This window comes from Gadus chalcogrammus, chromosome 9 (genome assembly GCF_026213295.1).
Source record: "Gadus chalcogrammus isolate NIFS_2021 chromosome 9, NIFS_Gcha_1.0, whole genome shotgun sequence".
NCBI lineage: Eukaryota > Metazoa > Chordata > Actinopteri > Gadiformes > Gadidae > Gadus > Gadus chalcogrammus.
Window position 1 is genome coordinate 25,572,204 of NC_079420.1, and position 26,472 is coordinate 25,598,675.

The 26,472-nt window shown below is 43.8% G+C and overlaps 2 protein-coding genes across 3 annotated transcripts in view; both read left to right on the forward strand.

Annotated features, from left to right (window-relative positions):
• The first annotated feature begins 4,503 nt into the window (after nt 1-4,503).
• nudt4a (nudix (nucleoside diphosphate linked moiety X)-type motif 4a) lies at nt 4,504-15,262 on the forward strand. 2 transcript variants are annotated; one of them, XM_056599463.1, is made up of 6 exons: nt 4,504-4,949; nt 10,304-10,414; nt 11,884-11,928; nt 12,094-12,181; nt 13,417-13,672; nt 14,740-15,262. In XM_056599463.1, the coding sequence occupies exons 1-5, from the start codon at nt 4,851-4,853 to the stop codon at nt 13,665-13,667; spliced, it is 594 nt and encodes a 197-aa protein (XP_056455438.1). In that variant the 5' UTR covers nt 4,504-4,850; the 3' UTR covers nt 13,668-13,672; nt 14,740-15,262. The 2 variants fall into 2 exon arrangements, with proteins under 2 accessions (XP_056455438.1, XP_056455437.1); XM_056599462.1 differs by lacking the exon at nt 14,740-15,262 and having other exon boundaries at nt 4,506-4,949; nt 13,417-14,125.
• Nucleotides 15,263-15,526: 264 nt separating this feature from the next.
• Nucleotides 15,527-26,472, forward strand: part of eea1 (early endosome antigen 1) — a 33,313-nt gene continuing 22,367 nt past the window's right edge. Inside the window, exons 1-10 of the mRNA XM_056599460.1 lie at nt 15,527-15,663; nt 17,070-17,153; nt 17,394-17,506; nt 23,015-23,069; nt 23,463-23,528; nt 24,432-24,462; nt 24,585-24,689; nt 24,952-25,073; nt 25,357-25,512; nt 26,128-26,244. Of these exons, the coding sequence (XP_056455435.1) occupies nt 15,640-15,663; nt 17,070-17,153; nt 17,394-17,506; nt 23,015-23,069; nt 23,463-23,528; nt 24,432-24,462; nt 24,585-24,689; nt 24,952-25,073; nt 25,357-25,512; nt 26,128-26,244 (873 nt within the window). The 5' untranslated portion in view covers nt 15,527-15,639. The remainder of the gene's footprint in view (nt 15,664-17,069; nt 17,154-17,393; nt 17,507-23,014; nt 23,070-23,462; nt 23,529-24,431; nt 24,463-24,584; nt 24,690-24,951; nt 25,074-25,356; nt 25,513-26,127; nt 26,245-26,472) is intronic.

Sequence of the window (26,472 nt, forward strand, 5' to 3'; positions counted from 1 at the left end):
CTGGAGGTACCTAGTACCACCTCAGAGAGTCATGGGCCATACCCCACACTGGTTGAATGTAGGTTTTTGTGTTTTCTTGTATTTTCGATTTTTTTTTGCCTTCGAAGTAACGCATGCAAACCGTGTGCTTGCCACAGCGCATACTATTCCAAATGTTTCTTATTTTGGTAACTGGGTAGAAAACCTAAAAGTGACAATTCATCAACTTCACAGATCAAGATGGATCATTGCTTGTAATGAAGCCGCCGGCTACGATCGAACATTCTCCAGTGGATGCAAGTCCGTTAGGACTATTTTATACTTTATGTTGTAAATGCCTCTCGGCATAGTACTCAGACAATATTGCTCTTTGTATGATAGGAGGCCGATACAAATCTTGGATGGGTCATCTGAAACGACTGTGATGTGCTCAGCATCTCCAGCATTATAGCCTAGATAAAACTACCATTTGAAAAAAACGGAGGGCTACGCAAATAGTCTGGAGTGAACTGAGGCCAGGTCCTCGATTGGTAGTGTTGGCTATGTAAGGCTATTTAAATATATTAAAGATTTGCGCGAGAATCTATATCTCTCCACTCCAGCAAAAAGTCATCCAATATGCCAAGATGTCGAGCCGTGGTCTTATCAATCGCTCCCGGTGGATTGCACGTATAATTTGCGCTCTGATATCAGCAGTTCTCTCATCAAAAGGGCATGCCATTGTGAACACATGAAATCTGCGGTGAACGCCGGTTGAAATACCCAAAACCGGGTTATGTTTCAAACTTAACCTGCGCAAAACCTGTGCCCTATACCACGAAGCTCGCTGAACATACCCAGGCTTTCTTGGGAAAACCTGGCTCGACAGAGCCGCAACTCGCAATCAGAGTTAAATGGTACCACGAAGCTCACTTTAGATTCAATTAGTTGAACCAGGTTTTCCGCTTTAGGTTCAGTGCGCGTTCACGTGAAAGGGGCGTTTTTTGCGTCATTTTTCTCACCTTTACGATAGATCAAGCAGTCTATATGCGTATAAGTGAAAATATTCAGCATATTGTCTGTAAAATAACTATGCCAAATACAGAATTGTTCGCCATTAATCCAAATAGAATCATGATGATTTAAAAATGCATAAGCAACGTCCATCCTGCCTTATTCTATCATTTAGGGAATTCACTTTAAATACACCCTATGTAAGAAATGTATCGCATGTTTTCAACCGGCGAGAGGTAGCGGCTGTAGCGTAGTGGATTAGCATAAGACCCGAACGCCAGCGACCGGGGTTCAAATTCGCCGGTCTATCATCATGCATTTTACCCCCATAGATGTGGTGCCAGCACGGCCTTTAAAATATGGGTTCAAGTTCGAAATAAGCACTAAAATATAATTCCATAAGCTTTAGTGAATAAGCATTCCATATGCATGATAATTGGGACTTTTTAAGCTTCACATAAATTCGCGTCACTTGGGAGTCGAACCCCCCGCGCAGATATTCAAGACTGACGCGCTACCTCCACTCTAGCACTCTGTCACGGAGACACATTGCGCAACAGTAAGCATTGTCTACATAAGGTCCAAAAGGACGATCAAATAACGAACACCCTCTTATGAGAATCTGTATCTCTCATGAAGAACCCCAATTTCGTTGTTTGCACAATGACAATAAAGTCTGAAATCTGAATATCGTCAGACAATGCCAGGGGATCGGTTCTGTCCCGTAAAACCCGCTGTCTCCGGAGAGACGCCTGTACGTGAAGTGCGCAGAGGTCCTCGGGAACACCCAGAAATGGTGACGCCATTGTCAGAGGAGGGGCTAGGAAGCTGCGCACGCCGATTAAAGTAGCCGATCTCCGGCTAGACTAAGCCGAAAAACTGCTTCCGACCAGGTTTGGTTGCGAGCATAAGTCACCATGGTGATACAGCGACGCTAAAAGAGATCGACTTTCGTGGTACAACTAACCCAGGCTTGGAGCTCAACATACCTCGCTAACCCTCTAAGCGAGCTTCGTGGTACAGGGCCCTGGTCCGACCAGGTTTGATTCAGAGCATATGTTGCTATAGCAACTAACATACCGTGATCCTTTTGGAACGGAAAACCTAGGGTTACAGCAAACCCTGGGTTAACTTACCTGGTTATGTGATAAAACCGGCTTTGTGGAACACCCCACAGGTTTTGCGCAGGTTAAGTTTGAAACATAACCCGGTTTTGGGTATTTCAACCGGCGTTCACCGCAGATTTCATGTGTTCACAATGGCATGCCCTTTTGATGAGAGAACTGCTGATATCAGAGCGCAAATTATACGTGCAATCCACCGGGAGCGATTGATAAGACCACGGCTCGACATCTTGGCATATTGGATGACTTTTTGCTGGAGTGGAGAGATATAGATTCTCGCGCAAATCTTTAATATATTTAAATAGCCTTACATAGCCAACACTACCAATCGAGGACCTGGCCTCAGTTCACTCCAGACTATTTGCGTAGCCCTCCGTTTTTTTCAAATGGTAGTTTTATCTAGGCTATAATGCTGGAGATGCTGAGCACATCACAGTCGTTTCAGATGACCCATCCAAGATTTGTATCGGCCTCCTATCATACAAAGAGCAATATTGTCTGAGTACTATGCCGAGAGGCATTTACAACATAAAGTATAAAATAGTCCTAACGGACTTGCATCAACTGGAGAATGTTCGATCGTAGCCGGCGGCTTCATTACAAGCAATGATCCATCTTGATCTGTGAAGTTGATGAATTGTCACTTTTAGGTTTTCTACCCAGTTACCAAAATAAGAAACATTTGGAATAGTATGCGCTGTGGCAAGCACACGGTTTGCATGTGTTACTTCGAAGGCAAAAAAAATCGAAAATACAAGAAAACACAAAAACCTACATTCAACCAGTGTGGGGTATGGCCCATGACTCTCTGAGGTGGTACTAGGTACCTCCAGGTACCCCCTCCATGCCAGGGCGCCCTGAATTTATGTTTATTAACAGCTCCTCCACCGGGGTCAAGACAATTTGAGGGCCAGATCCAGTCTGCCGACTGTCGGCCTTTTCACGATTGGCTTAAAAAAATGGCTTATTTAAATTTATACCAATACGATGGTGGGAAAAGCTTACCAGTTTGTATGTTTTTTATACTTCATTTTTATACTTGATCCTCTGACCGCTTGGAAGCAATCGGAGTACATATTGTTTTAGAAGAAAGGGGTTGTGTGGTAGGATCTTTAAGAATGCTTAACTGGGATATTTATATATTCATGGCTCAAATATTAAGGATCATGCTTTTGACGTGTAACTAACGCATTTACGCGGTCAGCGATCCGCTACCAGGCTTTGGTTCTCCGGGTTCCAGAGGTTTTAGCGTTCCCTTTTCTTGTGATAATGTCCTTCTCCTCGTCATAGCTCTCCAGGAGAACCTGGAGTTCCATTTCATTGAAATAAGCGGCCCGTTTCGCCATATCGATCAGGGTTTCCATGATCCATACATCACGTATTTTTAAGTTTGGCGTGGACGCGCACAACCCTGTGTTAACCAACCCCGAGTTGATTGAACTAATGCATAACCGCTGCTGTGGAACCGAAAACTCTGGGTTGGTCGGCACAGGGTCAATCAACCTAGAGTTCAGCGTTAACTCAGTGTTTGTTAAACCTCCGTTCGTGGAACACCCCTCAGCTGTCAGGGTTGCTAGGTGACAGGAGCAGCGCGTGGTCACGCAAGTGAAAGGGCGGTAACGGTTTGTTACGTAAACCAGAAATGCACCGTAGGCTAGACCGTCCCATTTCTTCGGCCTTCGGAGTGTCCTTCGCGGTCTACGAAGGCCGCATCCTTCGAAGGACGCGGTCTACGAAGGATGCGTCCTATGAATTGGGACACAGCCGGACGTTGGCCTGTTGCTTTAAATATTGCCACCGCAAAGGATTATGGGATACCAATATCTCCTTTCCTTTCGTAAAGGTTGCTCAGGACAGGAGTAACCTATGCTAAAGGATGGTTACAGGATGCATCGAGGCACCTTTCCTAAGCAATTTTAGAATTCAACCCACTTTTCCTCCAAGTACTTCTGGGTCATCTCGTTAGGAAAATACATTTCCAATGCAAAAAAGAGAATCGTAGAGTTGTCCCTGGTTTCACTTTGGCCCCTCACTGTGACCCATAGAGGGAGACCTGGTTCCACTGTGGCCCCTAGAGGGAGACCTGGTGCTGTTTCACTGTGTTCCCTAGATGGAGACCTGGTACTGTTTCACTGTGGCCCCTAGAGGGAGACCTGGTTCTGTTTCACTGTGGCTCCCCCTGGAGGGAACAGAGCCACACAGTATCAGTAATGTTACAGCGCTGCTTAACCATACCATCTCTACATGAAGTTATATAATACAGGCGCAAGGTTGAACACCTCTGCAACCATACTGGACAAGGAGATGACCACTTGTCAAGTTGTCATTGTGAATATAAGCTCTCATTCCTTTTTGCGGGGGGGCTCATTTCAGCCCTATGATCAGATCCATCATCTACGTCACGGAACTAACGCGCTGACGGGCGCGCGGACCACCTCTTCACCGCACTTCATAGCGCCTCGCCTGTCGTCTCCTCTTCAGTGTCACTACAGCCTCCTGTTGTTACTGAGCAACAACTAGAAGATCTATTCCGGAAACATTACAACCGGTCCTGCAGATGCAAACATGAGTCGTCTCCTAGGAATGAGTCGAGTGCAGGTGTCCCATACTGAGGGGTGAAGATCTGCATGGACGAGTTCCTGGGATGAACCGCACTCCCATCACTGATCAACACCTGAAACTGTTGGTTCTTGTTGTGGGCCGACGCGTTTCTATTCGTCTGGCAGCTGATTTGAATTCAAGACTTTGGGATTTATGATGAAGTTTAAGTCCAACCAAACCAGGACGTATGACGGAGAGGGCTTCAAAAGACGCGCCGCGTGTCTGTGCTTCAAGAACGAAGGAGAAGATGAGGTGAGCCCAGGTGCTGGAGACCTGGATATAGATCAGAATCAAGATGTAGCCCTGTTTCTAGATGTAGAACTGGATCTAGATGTAGCCCTATATGTAGAACTGGATCTAGATGGTTCTAGATGTAGACCTTCTCCTAGATCTAGCGTTGAAAGTTGAATGATACATCGTTAGGGGACCCATTTCATGAGCCTATAAAAAGTATCACATTGGTGTAATAAAAAAAGCATTGTGAATCGCTGAATGTGGATAAACGCCAGGTAGGGGAGACTGGGCTGGTTAGATCACTTTTCCATCTCAGTTAGTTTTCTCCGTCTAAAAAATGTTTAAATCTGTCAAAGTGTGATTAACTGCAAGCTTGGGATCTCAGCTAAATAACTAGTAAATACAATGTTGACAAATAACCCTTGGTTTTGAGTAACATATGAATAAAGTGGTGTTGTGCACTTGTGCCAACCTGCCCCAGCACGTGGTTGGTTGGCACATGTAAGCGGGGCTGGTTGGCTGACATTTAAGCTTGATCTAGATCAGGGGTCTCAAACTCGCGGCCCGGGGGCCAATTGAGGCCCGCGGGATGATATTTTGTGGCCCCCTACTTGACATCAAAGTTTAGTGTTAGTGCGGCCCGCGCGTCAAACACACATTTTTGCTGAGTGGCTTGCCACGCATTTTTATCACTTGTGATAGGGTGACCAGATTTTCACGGTTTTGCCGGGACAGTCCCATTTTTGAGTTGTGTGTCCTGAGTCCCGACAAAAGCCAAAGGTCGCTGAAATGTCCCGGTTTCCACTAACGGCTATGAAATGTCCCGTGTTGTCGGCGATTACATAGCCAACGGGATCTAATTATAGCCCGATCATTAACTTAGATTGGGTCAGTTGTGCTCTTTTTTTTTGTGGAATACTTGATGCGGCCCAGCCTGACCCAGACTCTACCTCCAGCGGCCCCTAGGTGAGTTTGAGACCCCTGATCTAGATGTTTGTTCTGCAGTAAGAAAAAACGCTTTTTGATTGTAATTTCGTTTTTTTTTAATTAAATCGCTTCAGCATACCCCAGGGATGCTTATTTGAGGGATTTATGGATTTTTTTATGCTTTCAAAAATGATAAGACGTCAAGAGAATACACTCCAAGCAATTTTTAAATGAATACCCTGATAATTCCTGATCACTAAATTAAGTTAATCGACTGCTACCACCATTGCTATTGCAGGACAAAGTCTGTCGAGGTACATTTCAGTATTGAACACTACAAGCACCAGAGTGCTTATGTGGGACAGGTGGAACCTAAAGCGTCACATCTCTGCCTGGTGACCACAGCCCGTCTCAATGGCACACCACATGACCCGGGGGCTTCTGGGGTGGGGTGACGAGTGCGAGGCTCTGTGCTTAACACCCACTGACCTACTGCAATTTATAGAAGCAGGGTGTAGGCCCAAGCTGTCCCCTGACAGATTGACTTTCTCACTGGCATCCAGCGGCTTCTTCCAAACCATTAGGTCAATGGTCGCTTGGATATCGTCGGATATTGGTGTCGAGAATATCTTGCATTTGAAAATAATATCCAAAATCGAGAGATAGGTGGTCAGAGATTAATAAAATATACTTGATTTGTTCTGCCTTATAATGGGGCCTGTAGGCAGGATGAACTCCTGGCCCAATGCTAGGAGGACTATATAATTGACTTGTCTAAAGATGTTGTAGACTACACAATGGGACAGGGGCCAAGCAATAGGCCTTCAATGAAATCCATGTACGAATCTTGATGTTGTTCGTCGTCGGCCTGCCAGCTTTACATTTTCCCTGATCAGCTCTGGGTCAGAGTGGTGACATGTCCTGCACAGGAGCTGTTGGTGTGATTCTCCTTCCTCAGACCCATATGTTTCTCTCTGCTCCCCTCTGGCAAAAAAATGGATTAAAGCTTTTGACTGTCTGATAAATTGCACCTTCGAGCCTGTACATCACTAGCCTTGTGAGGAAAAATGGGACATTTTGTTTATTTAATAATAAAAAGGCTGAATTTAAGAAGGACCTGTGAGGCCATAATTCGATATTAAAATGAATTGGTGTCGATGATCAAAGATAATTAATCCTGACTTAAAGAACACCCAGTTGACATCCTCCTCTCAATGTTTGTGTACCTCTGTGAAGGCTGTCTGCTTGAGATACTTCTACAGCTGCTGGTCCACAGGTGGTTTGTGTTTCGTGGACTGGTGTTTGGGTGTGTTACATGTTGTCTAGAGGCGGTGTGTGTTTCCTGGTATTTGGGTGTGTTACATGTTGTCTAGAGGCGGAGTGTGTTTCCTGGTATTTGGGTGTGTTACATGTTGTCTAGAGGCGGAGTGTGTTTCCTGGTGTTTGGGTGTGTTTCATGTTGTCTAGAGGCGGTGTGTGTTTCCTGGTGTTTGGGTGTGTTACATGTTGTCTAGAGGCGGTGTGTGTTTCCTGGTGTTTTGGTGGCTGGCCCTCTGGACTCTGTTAAGCTGTTTTGGTTTTCAAGCAGAAATGTAACTGCTGATCCAGTGTTTTTTGTTAAGCTTGTTTGGCTGGCTGGGTGTGCAGAAAAACATCCCGCACACACACAAACAATTCGTATTCACAAAGTGAATATGACTTGTTTGTGTGTGTGTGGAATGTTTTTTTGTCTCTGTGTGTAATTCTAAATAAGGACACTGGTTGTGATAGCATTTACCCGTTGTGTGTAGTTCTTCTGGCGACTCTGGCTACTTGTCTGTAATTTATTTGTAAATATTGACATTGTTTTGCTTAACAATTATTGTTGGCCTTGTTTGCTTGTTTTCCAGATTAATTATGAATTATGTTAGTAATAAGAGAAGTTGAGTAGTTTATTGACATATTAAAACCTTGACATAAGTCCTTGATTTATGTGAAGATGTTATGTGAAGATCTCCATATTCTCACTCACTCACTCAAACCTGTACAGTTCATGCAGTGTCGAAAGGGGGCGGGGTCCGGACTGAGCCGTGATCAGCCATACTCATCTTGCAGTACTCCTCCGTTGGGATGCTGAGACGTCTAAAAGGGTGCCAACAAGTTTGAGCTACACACGCCATCCGTTGATTGGTAGACAGAATCATCACTTCCGTGCGACAGGAGGATAACGGCGAAAGCTCAGTTTATTGAAGAAAATGTTCCGCAAATTTTGACGTCCTTCTTGGACGTCCTACATTGTTGCTCTTTGTTGTGTGACAACAAGAAAAAGTGTGAGGTTAGTTACTGCAGGCTGGGAACGATGTGTGTGGGTTTGCAATGTCGACACTAGACTGGTAGATCTCGGGAGGTTGGCTACTTGAAAAGTAGATCTTGGGTCCAAAAAGGTTGGGCACACCTGTAGAGGTTCATAGAGGGTGTAGTAGTTTGGTGGTAGTTGTACTGTGTAGAGGTACATAGAGGGTTGTAGTAGTAGTTTGAATAATGAAAGTATCGGTATTGGTATCAATATCGGCGATTCTGATCTGGTATTACTTGGTATTGGATCAAATCGGCCACCGCTAAACAAATCTACGAGTACAAACCAAACCTACGAGATTAAAATATGTACCCATTGTTGAAGGGATGAGTAGGATGGGATGTAAGCTAGTACCTTCATGAGTATAAACCTTTTGATGACAGATAGAAATGCCCTCCCACCGTGGTGTTGCACTCAATGTGTTGGAGAAGCTGAATCTCTCGGACATCAACATGAACGCAGAGCTGAACCATTTTCTAGATAGATTAAAACTAATACAGCGGTGGAGTGAGCCTCACTCAGTCTGTACAGACACGAGCTTGACTCCATTGACTGACCAACTAGTAGAAGCAGCATCATTTCTATTTAGCAAGGACTCTACCAATCCACATTATCAGTGGTCTATAACAGGGCTAGGGTTAAACTATATCACAGTCCGAACCAAGGGGAGTATTCGCGCCCACCTCAATAAGTGCGTGAAACAGTTCGTTTGCGCTCAAACTTGACTTTCGTAACAGTGTGACGCCAGTGGGTGCAGCTAACTTCTCGGGGGTGTGAATTTGCCAACACATGCGCAAAGCATTCGACCAATCGTAACAGAGTGGGCGTGCTGGCCAATCACAGCAGACTTAAAGCGACTTGATACAAAACAGACCGTTTTGCAGAAATGAAGCGTGTGAGTATAATAAGGGGTATTTCTAAAATACAGGTATGTAACCCTATTCTAGGACTACCCAAAATGCTATTATTATCCCTAAAAAAAGCATAATATGGTATCTTTAAATTAACTCTTATTTGTGTAATTACAAGACTTGCAAAAACTTTTGTTTGGGCTTGGAGGATCAGGCCAGTTATCTGAAGGTGTCGTTGTGCCGCAGGATCTCTCACGACCTGAACCTGCTCCCAGTGTCTCCAGCCACATCTCCAGACACCAGGACCTTAAAATGGCCTCCAAATCTCCTTCAGCTTTAACCAAACAAGACATCTCATTTAATTTGGTCAGACGGAAACTTTGGTCAAGGGTTACTGTTGATTTTTTTAATGTTCCTTTCTATTTTGCTGCTCTACTGGTGATATTTGCTGATATTTCCATCATATTGCCCACAGTGCCTGTCCCAAGTGGTTATGTCAGAGTTCCTCTTTGGAGTTATATCCCAATGTCTACTGCAGTCATGTGACCCCCAATAAAGCAGATCTAACACCATTATGTTTGCTCTGTAATCGTAATTATTTTATTTCCAATGTATTAAAAGTAGTTTGCTCTGTCAAAGAGAGCGAGGGTAGCTTCCGTTTACACCTTTCTTTTTATAAATGTTTGCATCTGTATGGTTCTATGTTGGGCAGGTTATGCTATGCATTCTACCTGGGGGAATGACACCATTGTACATGTGGAACTCAAGGTATTGAATGTTCATGTAAACAGCTTCACCTAGAATAACAAAAATATGGACAGTACCCAGAAGGGGAAATTGTTACATTGATGTTTAAACCAGCATATGTGTGATCTGCTGTTCTTCCTCTGCAGTACATACTGGACCTGGTCGATCTAAGGCTGATGAGGGGTGGAATGGGGGACAAATATTTTGTACTGCAGTTTTTTACTCATATATTAATTAATTCATGCAAACTCTGTATTCAAACGCACAATTGAATTCTATGTAAACGTTTTTCACCCACAAACACAAAGATGTCTAACTGCAAACCTGATGTGTAACTGCAAATTCAATCTATTGTTCAAATATTTTTTACAGATTCACACACTTGAATGCATTGACACAAAAGGTTTCCCCACATTTACATATGGTGTTACAATACTTTGACCCCAATCTGATTCCCTACATTGTCTGGGGTTGGCCTTCTCTCGGAACCTGAGGATCTTTTCTGCTCGCAGGTGCTGCTAGTGAGCAGCAGTCGGCACCCAGACCAATGGATCGTTCCAGGGGGGGGCATGGAGCCGGAGGAGGAGCCTGGCGGAGCCGCCGTCAGGGAGGTGTATGAGGAGGTGAGGAGGAGACAAACATGGAACATACAAAGATGATGGTCAAAACAATCAATATTTAGGTTTTGTTTGAACTACTACAGTTACCTGATATGAGATAATAGGTAAAATATATAACGATATGCATGTGTGTGTGGTTTAGTTCTTCTCTTGGGGACAGCAGTAGCTGGTGTACTCCAGAGTGTTTAGAGATGAGTGGGCTAAGAGGCCCCAGCTGGGACATCAGTGTGCTGACAGCTTTAAGTTATGGAGCTGACCTTTAGAAGGCCTGTCCAGTTATACAACGCCTATGTCCTCTTAATGACAGACGTCCCTGGGTAGGATTGTACTGCAAAAATGTACAGGTATTGTTTTAAGTTATATAAAAATTCAATTTCTTATATTTTTCCACACCTTGCTGAAAAGTCGGTACAAGAAACCTCCTCCCCAAGAATTGTTTTATACCTTGTTACTACTTGGTTAGTTACTGAGTAAGCCTTCATCACAGGTGTAATCCCAGACGTACATCGCAGCCACATCGAATGCTGCCAGCTGCCGCCCCATGCTGCGTTAAGAGAACAAGCCCGACCTGGAAACTGATTTTAATGCGTGGTTTTAATGTGAACATAAAAATGTATAATTTTGATTGGTTGAGAAATGTAAACCGTATAGTGCTCTTTGGCCAGACCAGATCCCCTGTTTACTTTGGATTGTTTACAGTCCAGTCGTTGCCTCCGATATGGCGGCCTTGTTGACGTACGAGCCAAAGGCCAACGTGTCTGTGTCTATATGTCTATATGTATGTCTATATTTGGTATAAAAGGTGAGGGAAAAGGGGTGAACACAGGTTTATCACATTACGTAAATTAGGGGCTGTTACATGCCTACAGTACAGACCAATAATTAACTTAACGAGCTGCCTACCGCCGTAGCTCATTAACCGTCTTTGTGATAAAGGCCTAAAGTCTCTGTGATAACCCTCTTTGTGATAAAGGCTGATACCTTGTTTAAAGACAAAGCTTACAAACTTTAGTATTAGCTCATGCTTGTTGGGAGTTAAGGTTTGGGAATTTTAGGCATCCTATATTATGACTTATTATATATGTTTAGTTGACTTATAATTTGTTATATTCGGTTGAATCATTATTATATTATTATATTATGTTAAAGATAACCTATCTTCTAATTTGAATGGTCTTGTGTAGCAGAGGAACCAGAGAATAGATCTAACCCAGACCTCATGGCCACGTTGCTGTTCTCGTTGATTTCGCCCATTGTAAATGCATCCCCGTGGCCGTCTGTCTGGTCATAACCTCATAACCTCCTGGTCACAACAAGCTGTGTTTTTCACATGATCAGACGATCCTTGGCACCCAAAAAGGGACTTAGGGTCCAAGAGGGGATCAGGAGCCCAGACGCCTTGAGGACAGAAACCTGAAACCCAACCGGGACTCTCTCTGTATAAACGTCTGTTTTTCTATCTCTCTACGCAGGCTGGGGTAAAGGGGAAGCTTGGAAGACTGCTGGGAGTTTTTGAGGTCAGTAAATCATTTTCAGTTATGGAAAGTATAAACTGGCATATAGTAAATCATATGGGGTCAATCAATGGGGTTCCAGGTAAAGAAATTTGCCTAAACCGTTCCATCTGCGCTCACACTGGGTGCAGATGACTCATACTGTAGTCCTCTGCTTGCTCTCATTAGCACAACCAGGACCGGAAGCACAGGACTTTCGTCTATGTTCTCACCATAACGGAGACGCTGGACGACTGGGAGGACTCCGTCACCATCGGTACGGCCTCTTGTCACCTCAACATTCAGATTCAGATTCAGCTTTATTGGCCAGGTTTGCGAACAAACGAGGAATTTGACTTCGGTCCCTTTGCTCTCTATGTACAACACTCAACATTTAACCTATTGTTAATATATAAAAAAGAAAAAACACAAAACACAAAACAGTACAAAAAAATAAATAATAATAAACATAAATAAACAGTTAAGTATACAGAATAACAATACAATAGATAATAATAATTATAATAATATAATAAAATAGTGGGTGGGGGCTAATTCTGAGCGTTCAACAGCGTGACGCTTGGGGAAAGAAGCTGACTTTGTGTCGGCTGGTTTTGGCAAACAGTGCCCTGTATCGCCTACCCGAGGGAAGGAGGTTGAACATTTTGTGACCAGGATGTGAGGGATCTAGGGCGATTCTTGTTGCCTTTTTCCTGACCCTGGACTGGTACAGGTCCTCGATGGTGGGAAGGTCAGCTGCAATGATCTTCTCCGCAGCCCGTATTGTCCGTTGCAGTCAATAGAGCTGTTGGTCTGAGATTATTTACATTTTTTTACCTAATGCCTATGAACTCAGCAAGTGAAGACTTTAAATATACCCATTCAACCATATAAATAGAGTTTAGCCTGTTGTGAGGGCAGCCATGTTGGCTGTAGACAGTTGTTGTGGTCACCCACACCCAGCAGCCCTGCCTAACCCTCTCTATAAGCTATGGGCTCTTAGTGTATTTTGTTTGTTTTCCATAACACTTACTCTAACAGGCTAACGCTAGTTCACTATCGTGTGGCAATTTATAGTTTAGTTGTCACCCTCAAGCAGACCCTTATTCAAATCACCACTTTTAAGGGGAAAGGATAATCCTGCTTTTGATGTCATGTAGCCTTTAAGTTAACCTGTCCTAGCACATTATATATTTATATATGATCGACATATGAAATATGTCTTGGTTTAATTATCCCAATACGAGCTTAACGGTGTGAAGGGCTTCAGTCTACTTTTCTGCCCATATTGTATTATTATAAGTTTTATTAAGTTTAATATATTATAATACCTTATTTATTCCATACTTTGAGTTAAGGTCTAGTTAGTAAAAAGGCTCCTGTGAATGTGGGGGTCTACTGTCTAGGTCTCTGGTGGTCAGGTCCCTTTGACTAGATCTTTTTCCAGCAACATGAAAATGTGAAGAGAAATGGAAATAGCTTTTGTCCTTGTTCACATTCTCGTTCTAACAGGAAGGAAGCGGAAGTGGTTCAAGATCGATGATGCCCTCCAAGTGCTGCAGAATCACAAACCTGTCCACGCAGAGTATTTGATCAGACTCACCACTGCGGCCTGTGGTGCCCCCTGCAGTCCGAGCTGTGCCGACAGAAATGGCAATAGCCCTGTATCCGCCCTGACCCACAACAGCAGCCCGCACCACGGCCTCTCCACGCATATAATCGATAAAACAGAAAGCCACCAAGCAGGACTTAACTGGACATAGCCTATGTAGGTCTTCAAATGCAAATATTGTCTCTTGAAAATATTTATTTACTATTTTGACTTTGGTTCAGTTCATCTAAAACAGGGGTGCCCAACCAGTCGATCGCGGTCTACCAGTAGATCGCCGACAGATCCCAAGTCGATCGCGAAGGGGTGAAGAAAAAAAAAAATAAAAAAAAAATTTTTTTTTTTTTTTTTTTTAATGAAATTAAATTTGCGCGGTAGCATATACGCGCGGTAGCGCATGTGCTGTTAACAGCAGTTGAAAGCCGTCAACAGTAGTTACACACTCCTAAACGTTGGCATGGCTGAGGGGAAACAAGCTAAGACCTACCATTTTCACCCTGAGTGGGAGGAAGATTATTGATTATCGTTGAGAAGGTGCCGTGCGCAGACGGAATGAAACCCCCATTGAAGTCCGTAGGTTCACGATACAACCCCCCCCCCCCCGGTCAACAATTGTTCTCTACCCCCCCCCCCCCCCCCCCCCCCCCCGGCTTGAAGGTAGGTTTGCTGGTAGATCTCGGGAGGTTGGCTACTTCAAAAGTAGATCTTGGGTCAAAAAAGGTTGGGCACCCCTGATCTAAAACCTTTCAATGTTTAATACAAACACACATACTATCACCTTTATTAGCTATTACAACACATTCTTCTTGGAAAAATCAAGTGTGTAGAAGAAAATGTGAAACTCGATATTGTTTTGTAAAGGTCCTATGTTTGAAGTGTAATGCAATATCATACAAAGCATTCAAATTCCTATGCAGTCGCTCTTCTGATAACTCACTGCCAGGTAGTGGCTACAAAGGGATGCATTGATACAATCAGAAAGGGTCTATATGAATGAATTTAGCAATGTAGTAAGTAAGTAAGTAAGTAAGTAAGTAAGTGAAATAACACTGTTTTTTTAAGACAGTAAAGGTTTAAAGTTAAAGATGTGTACACTATATGTGAACTTGCTGGATTTTTCTTGGAAACATAAATATATTTGAGATTTGTAGTTGAAATGATAGTAGGCTGATCTCTATGTCAGAGCTTTACCATTTCAGTTTGAATTTGAGTCGATACTTTTCTAGCTGCTTGAGCTGCTCCCCCCGCGACCCGACCCCGGATAAGCGGATGACGATGAGGATGATGAGGACTTTTCTAGTTCGATATGGAGCAGAACTATGGGGAAGAAAAATAGCTTCAGTTTTTTTAATGACCTAATTTTTGGTAAGAAAATTAATCGGGGAAAAAAGACCAAAGTTATAACAGAAATGTGCCTTTTGATTACAAAGTGCATTATTATGAAAAGCCAAGAAATACCTATTTATAGGTTAATTGTGGTTTAAAGTGCCTTTTACTCTGTATTTAAATGTGTTCTGATACATCACAACGTTTTATATTGAGAATATATTTAACCATACATTAACATTTTTGAAATATGAACCATGAAATGGTGTAAGGCCTGAGTTTACACATTCCAGAGGAGAACGTAATAAAGGATGGGATGACGTCACCGAGTTGCATTATTGTAATTTTGCTGGTTTTATTAAGTAGCCTATGATATAATTATAAACACATGTCAACAAAGCAATGCATCACATCATGGTCATTTAAATATTGATTTAGTAGAGGTAGTGGTAAACAGGTGATGTATATAATATTTATTCACGTATCATGCCTTTCCTCAACGTTTTCTTCTTTCATTTGGGTGAGCGCTGAGGGCTTGGTCCTCACCAGTCCTCCCAGTGCCCGCCCAGTCCTCCCCATCCTTCGATCGCTGCCCTTCCTGAGCCCGGTCAGGTGCTCGGTTCTCACCAGTACTCCCTGTCCCGCCCAGTCCTCCCAGTCCCGCCCATCGCTGCTCTTCCTCAACCAGGTCAGGTGCTCCGTTCTCACCAGTCCTCCCAGTCCCGCCCATCGCTGTTCAGCGGCGTTACTTCGCTCGTAGCAGATCGATTCGTTGTGTGTGGAGACGAAACATCGAGGCGATGTTCCGGAGGATCCTCCAGATGGTAGGACGAGCCCCGTCGAACTGGTTTTATGCACTGGTTTATTCTTAAACCAGTGACATTCCCTTGCCAGAGGGCCTAGGTTCTGGTCTGTACGTGGGCGCTCGTGTTCTGACCACCGCTGACGCGGGCGGGAGGAGCGGTCCTTCCATCCAGTGGAGCTCGGCTCCCGCCCCGCTCCGACGGACCGGCCGCTCCGAACGTGGAAAACGAGCGCTGTTTTTTTGTTTTTTTACTTAGCACCACATCTAGCACAATGCTAACTGTTATGAATGTCTGATTGTAGAATGATGTTGACTACGTAGAAACGTTGTAGAGATCCATATGGCCATTATCGAATAAGGACCAGGGCTAGACAGGCTTTTTGAATGGGCACAGTTTACTTTCATTTTGTTTCACTTCTGAGTTTCTTGGTTAATTCATTGTTTGCTAACGTTGCCTTTGCCATTAAGCAAGCCACAGGTTTATTACCGGGAATTGGACCCCCTGCTGTCCTTCCTCACAGACCGTCTTGGTGTATATTTTAAGGCAAACGGTGTCCTCGGGCAGTACTGGGATGCTGACAAAGCATTTCCACATAAACGAAAGCTTATGGCTGACAGACAATATTTGTGTAGCCCCTGACTCTCTTAGCCAAGAAGGGTGACTGTATCTCCGTGGTCCCTGACTCTTACCCATGGAGGTTTTTGCTGCAGACTGTATCTCCGTGGTCCCTGATTCTCCTACCCATGGAGGTTCACTGCAGACTGTAACTCTATGGTCCCCGGCATGGACTCTCTTACCCATGGGGCGAGGAGGTTTACTAGTGCCGACTGTATCTCTGTGGTCCCTGACATGGAGGTTTACTGCAGACTGTATCTCTGTGGTCCCTGACATGGAGGTTTACTGCAGTCTGTATCTCTGTGGTCCCTGACATGGAGGTTTACTGCAGACTGTATCTCTGTTGACCCTGACATGGACTCTCTTACCCATGGGCCCAGGTGGTTTGCCCACTGTAAACATCATTCACTGATGTTGAAACGTCCCCTTCATGGTTGATTATGTTTATGAAGACCCCGACATTATTAATGGCAAATAAATAGTAATGGAAAATAATACAAATGATATAACATTATAATTTACCATATAATAATTTATGAGAATTATGTCACTTAACTGGGAATGTACCTTAACCTAACTATTTCTATAATGGTTATGAGAAGGTTGAGGGTTTGAGTCTAACAAACCAATTGTATCAGTTGTAAAGGTTCAAATATTGGATTAGAAATAATGTATAAATTGTGGCAGGATGTTTTTGAACACACTACAAACATCAGGCATAAAAGCAGGACCGTACTCTGATCCTCTTGTCTGTTGAATGGATGACACACGGTGAGATCCTTCTTGTGGATCCTCTTCTTCTTCAACAGACTCCTGGCATAGGAGGCTCTCAGAACACTGAGTCCTCAGAGCAGCAGCCCGGAGCCAACCTCAACAACGAACAGACCTCCGAGGTAACCATGCATCCTGTTGATCACTGACCAATGACCAATCACCAATCACTGACCAATCACTCACCTGAAAGGCTTTCGGTGCTTATTGTTATGTTGTATGTAGATCCTTAACTTGAAAGTTAACGTGTGTGTGTGTGTGTGTGTGTGTGTGTGTGTGTGTGTGTGTGTGTGTGTGTGTGTGTGTGTGTGTGTGTGTGTGTGTGTGTGTGTGTGTGTGTGTGTGTGTGTGTGTGTGCGCAGGGCTTCATCTGTCCTCAGTGCATGAAGTCTCACAACTCGGCGGAGGAGCTGTTTAAGCACTATGACCTGTTCCACGATACTGGGGATCTGCCGTCTAACATGGCCCCCACTCGGTGAGACCCCCCGCCTCCCTCCCTGGGGAAGTCAGCCACCAGTTCAGGGGGTATTTATTAGGGCCCGCCGATTCATCGGCCTGCCGATTTAATCGGCCGATTATAGCCTTTTTGAAAATAATCAACATCTGCCGAAAAGACGCAGATTACAACCGATTTTTAAAAAAAAAAATTTTTAAATGTTATTGCGCTTAGTATCCTGCAGATTACGCTCCTACTCGCCTTGCTAACTAACAACTTTAGCTGGAGTAAAAATGAGGAGATTGAATTTTACCGTACAACATGAAGGCACGCTCGCTCAGGCAGCTGCGCGCTCACCTCACCAATGTACACAAGATGCGTTGTTTGAGCATGTTGTGCCTGTTTTTCTTTAGGTCCCAAGCCATGTTAATTTGTTATACTGTAGACTCTAACGGTGAGACCATACTGCTCAGCACGCACGTGTTAGTCACTGCTCACGAGCGCAGCACATTGGGAGTTAGTTATTTATTTTACATTTTACATTACACTAATTTTTGACTGTAAATGTATTCTAAAACACTCAAAGGTTCTGCATTCAATTCACATATTCGTCAAAAGTGTTTAAAGTATATTTAAGGTGTCAAAAACGTTGTTTTATATGCTTTTTTTTGTTTTGTTTTTAATCGGCCGATTAAATCGTAATCGTAATTTTTCTCTGAAAATAATCGGCATCGGCACTAAACAATCAATATCGGTCGGGCCCTAGTATTTATTGAGTGTGTCCCTCTGTGGCCCTCCTTCTTTGTCAAGGAGGATATGGTTAGCTGGGGTTCTTGGGTGGGCGACCCTATTGATATGCATGCTGCAGACCGCCGCTTAAAGGAGAAATCCGGTGTAAAATGGATCTGGGACATGTTTAGTACGATAACGAGTTGGAATGTTCGTTTGGGAGCAAAAAAGCGCATATAAACACGTTCTTCAGTTGGCTGTTTTTAGCAGATTCTACCAAAACTAAATAAAATAGTTTTGGTAGAATAAAATTGGAACGATGGGGCCATAAATGGTAAAAACTAAATAGTTATTTTAAACCACTTAAAAGGCTAGAAGTAGCCTGACACTTCTTTGGTAGTAGTTCACCCGTTGACGCCATCTTGTTTTTAAGACTCGATAAGTAGATTGAAGAAATCAGAGATTGTGCCATCCGTCAACAACACGCAAGCTCTGTGTTCGCCAATCTACTTATCGAGTCTTAAAAATAAGATGGTGTCGATGGGTGAACTACTGATTGTATTGTGTGTATAAAATGTCCTTTTTAATAAACAATCTGTACACTTACAAAGTTATCAATGCCTCGTTTTTTATGTTAAGACCCTTATTATACTACCAAAGAAGAGTCGGGCTACTTCTAGCCTTTTAAGTGGTTTAAAATAGCGATTTCGTTTTTACCATAATGCATGCCCCTATCGTTCCAAGTTTATAGCGTTTTGATAGAATCGGCTAAAAACGGAGGAATGCGTCTGTGCGCTTTCTTGCTCCAAAACGAACATTCCAACTCGTTATCATACCAAACATATCCCAAATACATTTTACACCAGATTTCTCCTTTAAGGCATCAAAAAGAGGGCCCCATAGTGGGCGTGGCCTAGGGAGGGCTGTCTCTGATGGATAAGAGAGACCTCTCCTCCTGATGGACATCCAGAGTGCTCATTCATTCTGCTCTAAACAAGTTTTCAGAAGCTCCCAAAACGTTGTCTTTGTTTAACCAGCACCAGTAAGTGCATTCAATCTTCCCAGGCTAGGTAGCTTTCTGCAATAGCGCCAAGAAACGAACAAATCCACCGGTTTGGATTCTGTGTTTAGGGGGAGGGGTCAGGACATTTAACGTGTGACCCCAGACGAAGAGCAGCACGGAGGGCCAGTACTGACCTGCTCTAAGAAGAGGCAGCACAGAGGGCCAGTAATGACCTGCTCTAAGAAGAGGCAGCACAGAGGGCCAGTAATGATCTGCTCTAAGAAGAGGCAGCACGGAGGGCCAGTAATGACCTGCTCTAAGAAGAGGCAGCACGGAGGGCCAGTAATGATCTGCTCTAAGAAGAGGCAGCACAGAGTAATTTATTGAAGTAATTTAATACTTAATCCACACAGGGGCAAATCGAGATCGCGATTTTATAAAATTTTATCGTGCAGGCCTAAATTCTACTCACGCAAACACACTTAGTTTGAGTTTGATTATTTGAACCTTCCCATGAATTTCGCATTAAATCTACGTCTTGACAGCCTATCAGCGATTCAGCGTCACTCCCTGAAGTCCAGAGTGAACCGCAACATGGAGGACAGGAGGAAGTGTTTGTTTCGGTTTGCGGACTCCCGGAGCTCTATAATATGTGTGTATCTATTATATATAGGCCTTTATATAATATATATAATGTCACGGCCAATAGCTGTGTGCGCCTCCGGATAATATTATGAACCCATATACGACGGCGTTTGGTTATCTAATGTCTCTGGTACTTCCACAACAAGTAAAGACTCAAGATGGTGGTAATCTCGGCCATTTTTGAGAATGAATTGGCGGTAAGCCCTTCCTCCACCAAAAGGTAAACCCCTCTTCCTCCAAGAGGTAAGCCCCTCCTCAGATATTCTTCAAAAACGTGAAATTCGCACAAACTTGCGTAAAACCTATCACGGACAACGCTGCGGTATGGTCCGTGCTGTGGAATTGATGGCGCTCTTGCACATTGGCTATTTCGTGCACTCAATTTAGCCTCACAAGCAGCTCAAACCTTATTTATTTACCCTGGCTGCCTGGTTAAAATGTGAAGTTGTTTATAATACTGAATATATGCATACATGGTTAATGTATGGGATTTGTTAACCTATTCATGGTTCTCTCTCTATCCCAGCGTGCTTCTCAGATCTTCAGATTTTATTTCCTTTCATTACATTCCTTGTTACAGAACATAGTTGAATCCTGTACAGAATCTGATACAAATAAGATATAATGTAAGCCTGACAGGCTGTTCAGCATGTTTGATAAAAAGTACATTCATGTAACTGCTTTGGGGTCAATTCTTAATGTAAACATTAATATTTTTAATAATGCACCATTTTAGAGGGTTCCTTGTACAATTGACAGGATTAGTTATATGAGAATATATTTAATTTCGAAGCAAAATTGGTATTGAATCGGATCGAATCTGCAATTAATCAATTCCTGACCTTGTGAATCTGAATCAAATTGATTTGGGAAATCAGTGGGGTTACCGAGCCCGAGTTGCTAGTTCAATCCCTGGCTCCTCTTACCTGAGTGTCGAGGTGTCCCTGAGCAAGACACCTCACCCTGACTGATAACGACGGGCTAGCTGTCGCCCTGCATGCTCGACTCACGTCGGTGTGTGAATGTGTGTATGAACCGTTAGAAATCGCTTTGGATAGAAGTGTCTTCAAAATGCCCTAAATGTAACAATCTGTAACAGTGTCGAGTTCATATGCTATAACGTAATGGAACAGCCTCGTGTTCAACCTACCTAAATTCTCCAAGGTGACCCCCTTTTCCGGCACCTCCACTGGCTCCCTGTAGTAGCTTGTATCGAATTCAACATGATGGTAGTGGCCAACAAGGCGGTCAATGGCATTGCCCCTGCCTAGCCTACCTCCAAGCGTTGGTCAAACCACACACCCCAGCTTGAGCGCTCCGCTCAACTACTTCAGCTAGGCGCTGGTACCGCCATCCGTAAGAGCAAACAAAAGCCGATCATCAAGCTCTTCTGTTTTGGCACCGCAGTGGTGGAACAAGCTCCCTGCCGAAAGTACGCACTTATCGTTTGTCGTACATCCTGGCACAAAAAAGAATCATCTCTGACAGCACTTTAAATTACAGGATCCTGTTACAATTTAATTAGGCAAGTACAGTGTAATGCACTGTGCCAATGTAACGGCGTGTAGTTAATATGTAATGTTATTAAAATAGTACTTGGCATAGTGTAGTGTCTTATTCTAGCTATCTTTGTTGCATACGGGGAATGGGTTAAACAAGCGATTGTAAGTGCTTGGCACTTGGTTCTATAAACATCCTTACTGTACAGACAGCGATATATTGTTTCTCCTTCGGACAAATGTACTTAATTTAAGTTGCTTTGGTTAAAAGTGTCTGCTTAATGTCCTATATGTTAATGTAAATAATGACACGGTGTGGTTGGGATAACTCGATTTTTCATATTTTCCTCACCTTTCCTGACTTTCTTAACATTAATCCTTAAACCTACCCTAGCCCTTTTTAGCCTATTCCTAACCCCCTAAATCCTAACACATTATTAATGTTTTAACATTAGTGATTAATTAATAACTAGTAACCTGCTATTCAGTAACATTGCATTAACATTTAGTAGACACTTTTATCCAAAGCGACCTACAAAAAGTAAAAATAATGTGAAACAATACCTTGCTGTCGGTACAGTAAGGATATTCATAGAACCAAGAGCCAAGCTCTTATTACATATTGACTACATACCGTCACGTTCTGTCACAGTGCATTACAGTGCACTTCCATGCCTAATTAAATTGTAACAGGACCCTGTAAGTGTTGTCAGAGACGATTAGAAAAAAACCCAACTAACAATCTAGAGCTGCTGATGTTTGCTGGAGCATTCATTATGGTATTTCAGTTATGTAGGTGAGACTTTCCTGGGATTTGAAATTAAATGAAGTCACACTTTGAAGTGTGAAGAGCCATTGTTATATAAAAAGGAGGCAGAGAGTGAGAGAGAGAGAGAGCGCGCGTCCGGCCATTGACCTTTCTTTGGTAAATACTGAAAAATCTTTAAATAAAACGGTTCACATTTCAGAACAAAGTGCCATGCTGTGTCGTTCTTTAACAGTCTCCCTCATCCCATTAAAAAAGAAAAGAAAAAAAAAGAACCGCCACTGGATTAACAAGTGCGCACTACCAGGTATAAATTCAAACGGAACTCATTGGGCTTTTTGGAGCATTAGTGCTGCTGCAACTACCGGCTGATGCATGCTTAGGCCACAGTCAGCTACTGAGGCTCGTGTCACCAGGTAGGCATCTCTGGTATCGCGACATCTCTGGTAGCTTACTCCCTTTTTGTATTAGCGTCACCTTTTCAATAAAGCTAAACCCTTTGAAACAAAAATACATTTGACATGTCTGTGTCCTTGCAACAGTGTAATTTAACTTGTTATAAGCAGTGTAAAGATGTCAGCTTAGCTCAGGAGGCAGAGCTGGTTCACTTAACCGGAAGGTATCAAACCCTGTGGTCGTTTTCTTTCTAGGAACTAACTTCCAGGCCAGGGCAGTTTGACTGTACTTACTGGTGTTGGATTAAACTGAGATAACATTTTGAGGGCTTCTGAAAACCGGTTTGGAACAGGATGAATGGCCGCTCTTGATGTCCATCTGTGGAGTTGTCTCACAACCGTCAGTGACGACCCTAGGCCATGAAGGCGGCCATCTTATGGCGGGCCTTTGGCTGAGGTCTGCACTACTGAGCATTAATATGTTTTTAATGCATTGTTTCCTCCTGGCAGGGAAGACCTGACCATGTTGAGGCAGGAGGTCCAAGACCTGCACGTCTCTCTCAAGGTGTGTAATTGGAACCGTCATGTGTTGAAACAGGAAGTGGAACTGTCCTGTTTGTTGAGACAGGAAGTGTAACCATCCTGTGCATTTAGACAGGAAGTGGAACCGTCTTGTGTGTTGAGAAAGGAAGTGGAACCGTCCTGTGCATTTAGACAGCAAGTGGAACCGTCCTGTGCATTGAGACAGGAAGTAGAACCGTCCTGTGCATTGAGAAAGGATGTGGAACCGTCCTGTGCGTTGAGACAGGAAGTAGAACCGTCCTGTGTGTTGAGATAGCCGTACGCTTTGCTAGTATATATGCTGCCTGGTAACAAAGTTTATTCTTATATGCTCAGTGCAAAGTGGTATGATTAAGTAGAATGATGTGTGTGTTTTGTGTCTGTCTGTGTGCGTCAGGAGGAAAGATGGTTTTCCGGGGAGCTCAAGAAGGAGTTGGACAAAGTACAAGGACACCTGAAGCAAGTAATTCCTTTAGGATACTACGTTATCCCTGTGAACCTCACCTCATTATCCATGTGAACTTCTTCATTATCCCTGTGAACCCCTCTACATTATCCCTGTGAACTACTTCATTATCCCTGTGAACAACTACTACATTATCCCTGTAAACCCCACTAGATTATCCCTGTGAACTACTACATTATCCCTGTAAACCCCACTAGATTATCCCTGTGAACTACTACATTATCCCTGTGAACTACTACATTATCCCTGTGAACCCTGCTACATTATCCCTTTAGGATACTAAATTATCCCTGTGAACTTCTTCATTATTCCTGTGAACCCCACTACATTATCCATGTGAACTACTACATTATCCCTCTGAACTACTACATTATCCCTGTGAACTTCTTCATTATCCCTGTGAACTACTACATTATCCTTGTGAACTTCTTCATTATCCCTGTGAACTACTACATTATCCCTTTGAACCCTACAGCTCACAGATTCTGAATACATGAGGTGATATTCACAATGAAGGAGAAGGTGTTATTGTGTCAAAAGCGTCTTATTGCTGGAATTACCAATCAAATGACTGAACGCAAAACCCTTTCCGTAACTCCATGAAGGCTCAGAGAGACATTCAAACTGAGTTGGTTTATGTACTTCACGTAAACATCTGTTAAGTGGAAAGGATCGGGATGCTGAAGAGCGCTTGTTGCTAAAGATGGGTGGTGGTTAATGATGAAGAGGAACAGGATGGCCTTACGTATAGTTAGATTCTAGATTCTGAAAGATGATCGTTCCAGAAGACGCAAAAGCACTGGTGTCTTTTCATGGGGATGTCGGTAGGATATCTATTGACAGTGGCCATGTCCTCTTTAAGACTGTCGATGCATTCCTATATTTGCTCTGGATCCACAGGGCGACGGACCAGACACCTCTGAGGACTCAGGTCGGTAGTGAAAACTAGAACCTAGAAAACATTAAAGCGCCAATCCGCTGTGTCGTCTGCTTCTAAACATTTATAGTAATAATAATAATAATAATAATACGACATGTATGCTCTTCTCTCAGCACTGGAGCAGAAGCTGAGCGAGGCGGAGACTGAGAAGTTCCACATCAAGCAGATGAGAGACCTGTTTGAGCAGAAGGCCGCCCAGCTGGCTACAGAGATAGTAGGTCAGTATGCCACTGAGCATTCTGGGAATTTTGCTTTCTGTTTCATAAAACAACAACTGTTTCCAGATGCCGGGAAGAAGACTTTTTTCATTCTCTGTTGCAATATACCTATGGAAGTTAGTTTAAGATTGGAATTGATAAAGTCAGCTGAGCTGGTCGTGATGGTAGTACAACAAAACAAGGAGCATAGGATGGAGGTTTTAGGTGGTTAGAATGTCAAGAGTGGGTAGTTAGCTGCTCACTGATCTGTCAAATCCACCAGACATAAAGTCCCGCTATGACGAGGAGAAGAGTCTGAGGGAGGCCGCTGACCAGCGGCTGGCCTCCCTGGGCCAGGACCTGGAGAGGCAGAGGCAGGACAATGACATACTCAGCACGGAACTGGTGAGCTACTGGTGTGTGTGTGTGTGTGTGTGTGTGTGTGTGTGTGTGTGTGTGTGTGTGTGTGTGTGTGTGTGTGTGTGTGTGTGTGTGTGTGTGTGTGTGTGTGTGTGTGTGTGTGTGTGTAAAAAACAAAAACAATGAGAACTTCTGTTCTCATACTTCTGCCTTCAAATGAGTTGTATCAAATGTATGTCCAAGTGTTGGTACTCCCTGCCTCCTAGTGTCCTTAAAGCCCGTAGACGTGGATCTCTGTTCACTCTGTCGCCCCTCTGTCGCCTCCTAGCTGCAGCGGCCGGGGGTGGAGGACGTGACGGTGCTGCAGAAGGAGCTGGTCCAGGTTCAGACGCTCATGGACTCCATGGCTCGTGAGCGGGAAGAGGAGTCGGAGCGCTACAAGCACCAGTACCAGGAGCTGGTGGAGAACCACGCCACTGCCGGGGTAAGGTCTCCTCAAGGCTAACGTCTCCTCAAGGCTAACGCTCCTCAAGGCTAACGCTCCTCAAGGCTAACGCTCCTCAAGGCTAACGTCTCCTCAAGGCTAACGCTCCTCCAGGTTCCATCGTTGTGATACCATTGGTCTCATAGTGTTCTCTCCCATGAGTCAGCCCCCTGACATTGACAATAATAAAGCGATTGACAGGTAATAAAAGGCAGTGGCCCAATAATCAAATCAACGCTGTCACTGGCTTTTGATATGCTGTTGAACCATGAGTAGTTCTCAACAAGCATCCTGAATGTTCAACCAAACCTTTTAGAAGGTGATCAATGAGCAGCACAGCTAGCCGTGTGCACAAAGCTTCATCACTACCAATATTGCTCGGCCTTCCATTCTTCGCTCATGGCTTAAAAATTTAGGAGGTTGAAAACGGTTATCTTTTTATCTTTGGCTTCTTCAGTTCACTCTGTGAACCAAGCTATTGTTGTATGGTGCAACGGAAGTCTGGCTGTTCTATCATTCTGCTTTGTGTTTGTTAGACCTAGAGGAACTTTATAATGAATCTTTGATGTGTTCCTCAGTGTCTCCTCCTTCTGACTTTATGTGTTCCCCATGCAGATTACCATCAGCCAGCTGAAGGCGGAGCTGGAGAAGGGCCCTCAGGAGGCGGCCGTCTACACTCAGCAGATCCACCAGCTGCAGAGCACCGTCAACAGCCTGCAGCAGCAGAGCCAGGTACTAACCCTAACCTTAACCACACACCCTGAGGCAGCAGAGCCAGGTACTAACCCTAACCTTAACCACACACCCTGAGGCAGCAGAGCCAGGTACTAACCCTAACCTTAACCACACACCCTGAGGCAGCAGAGCCAGGTACTAGCCCTAACCTTAACCACACACCCTGAGGCAGCAGAGCCAGGTACTAACCCTAACCTTAACCTCACACCCTGAGGCAGCAGAGCC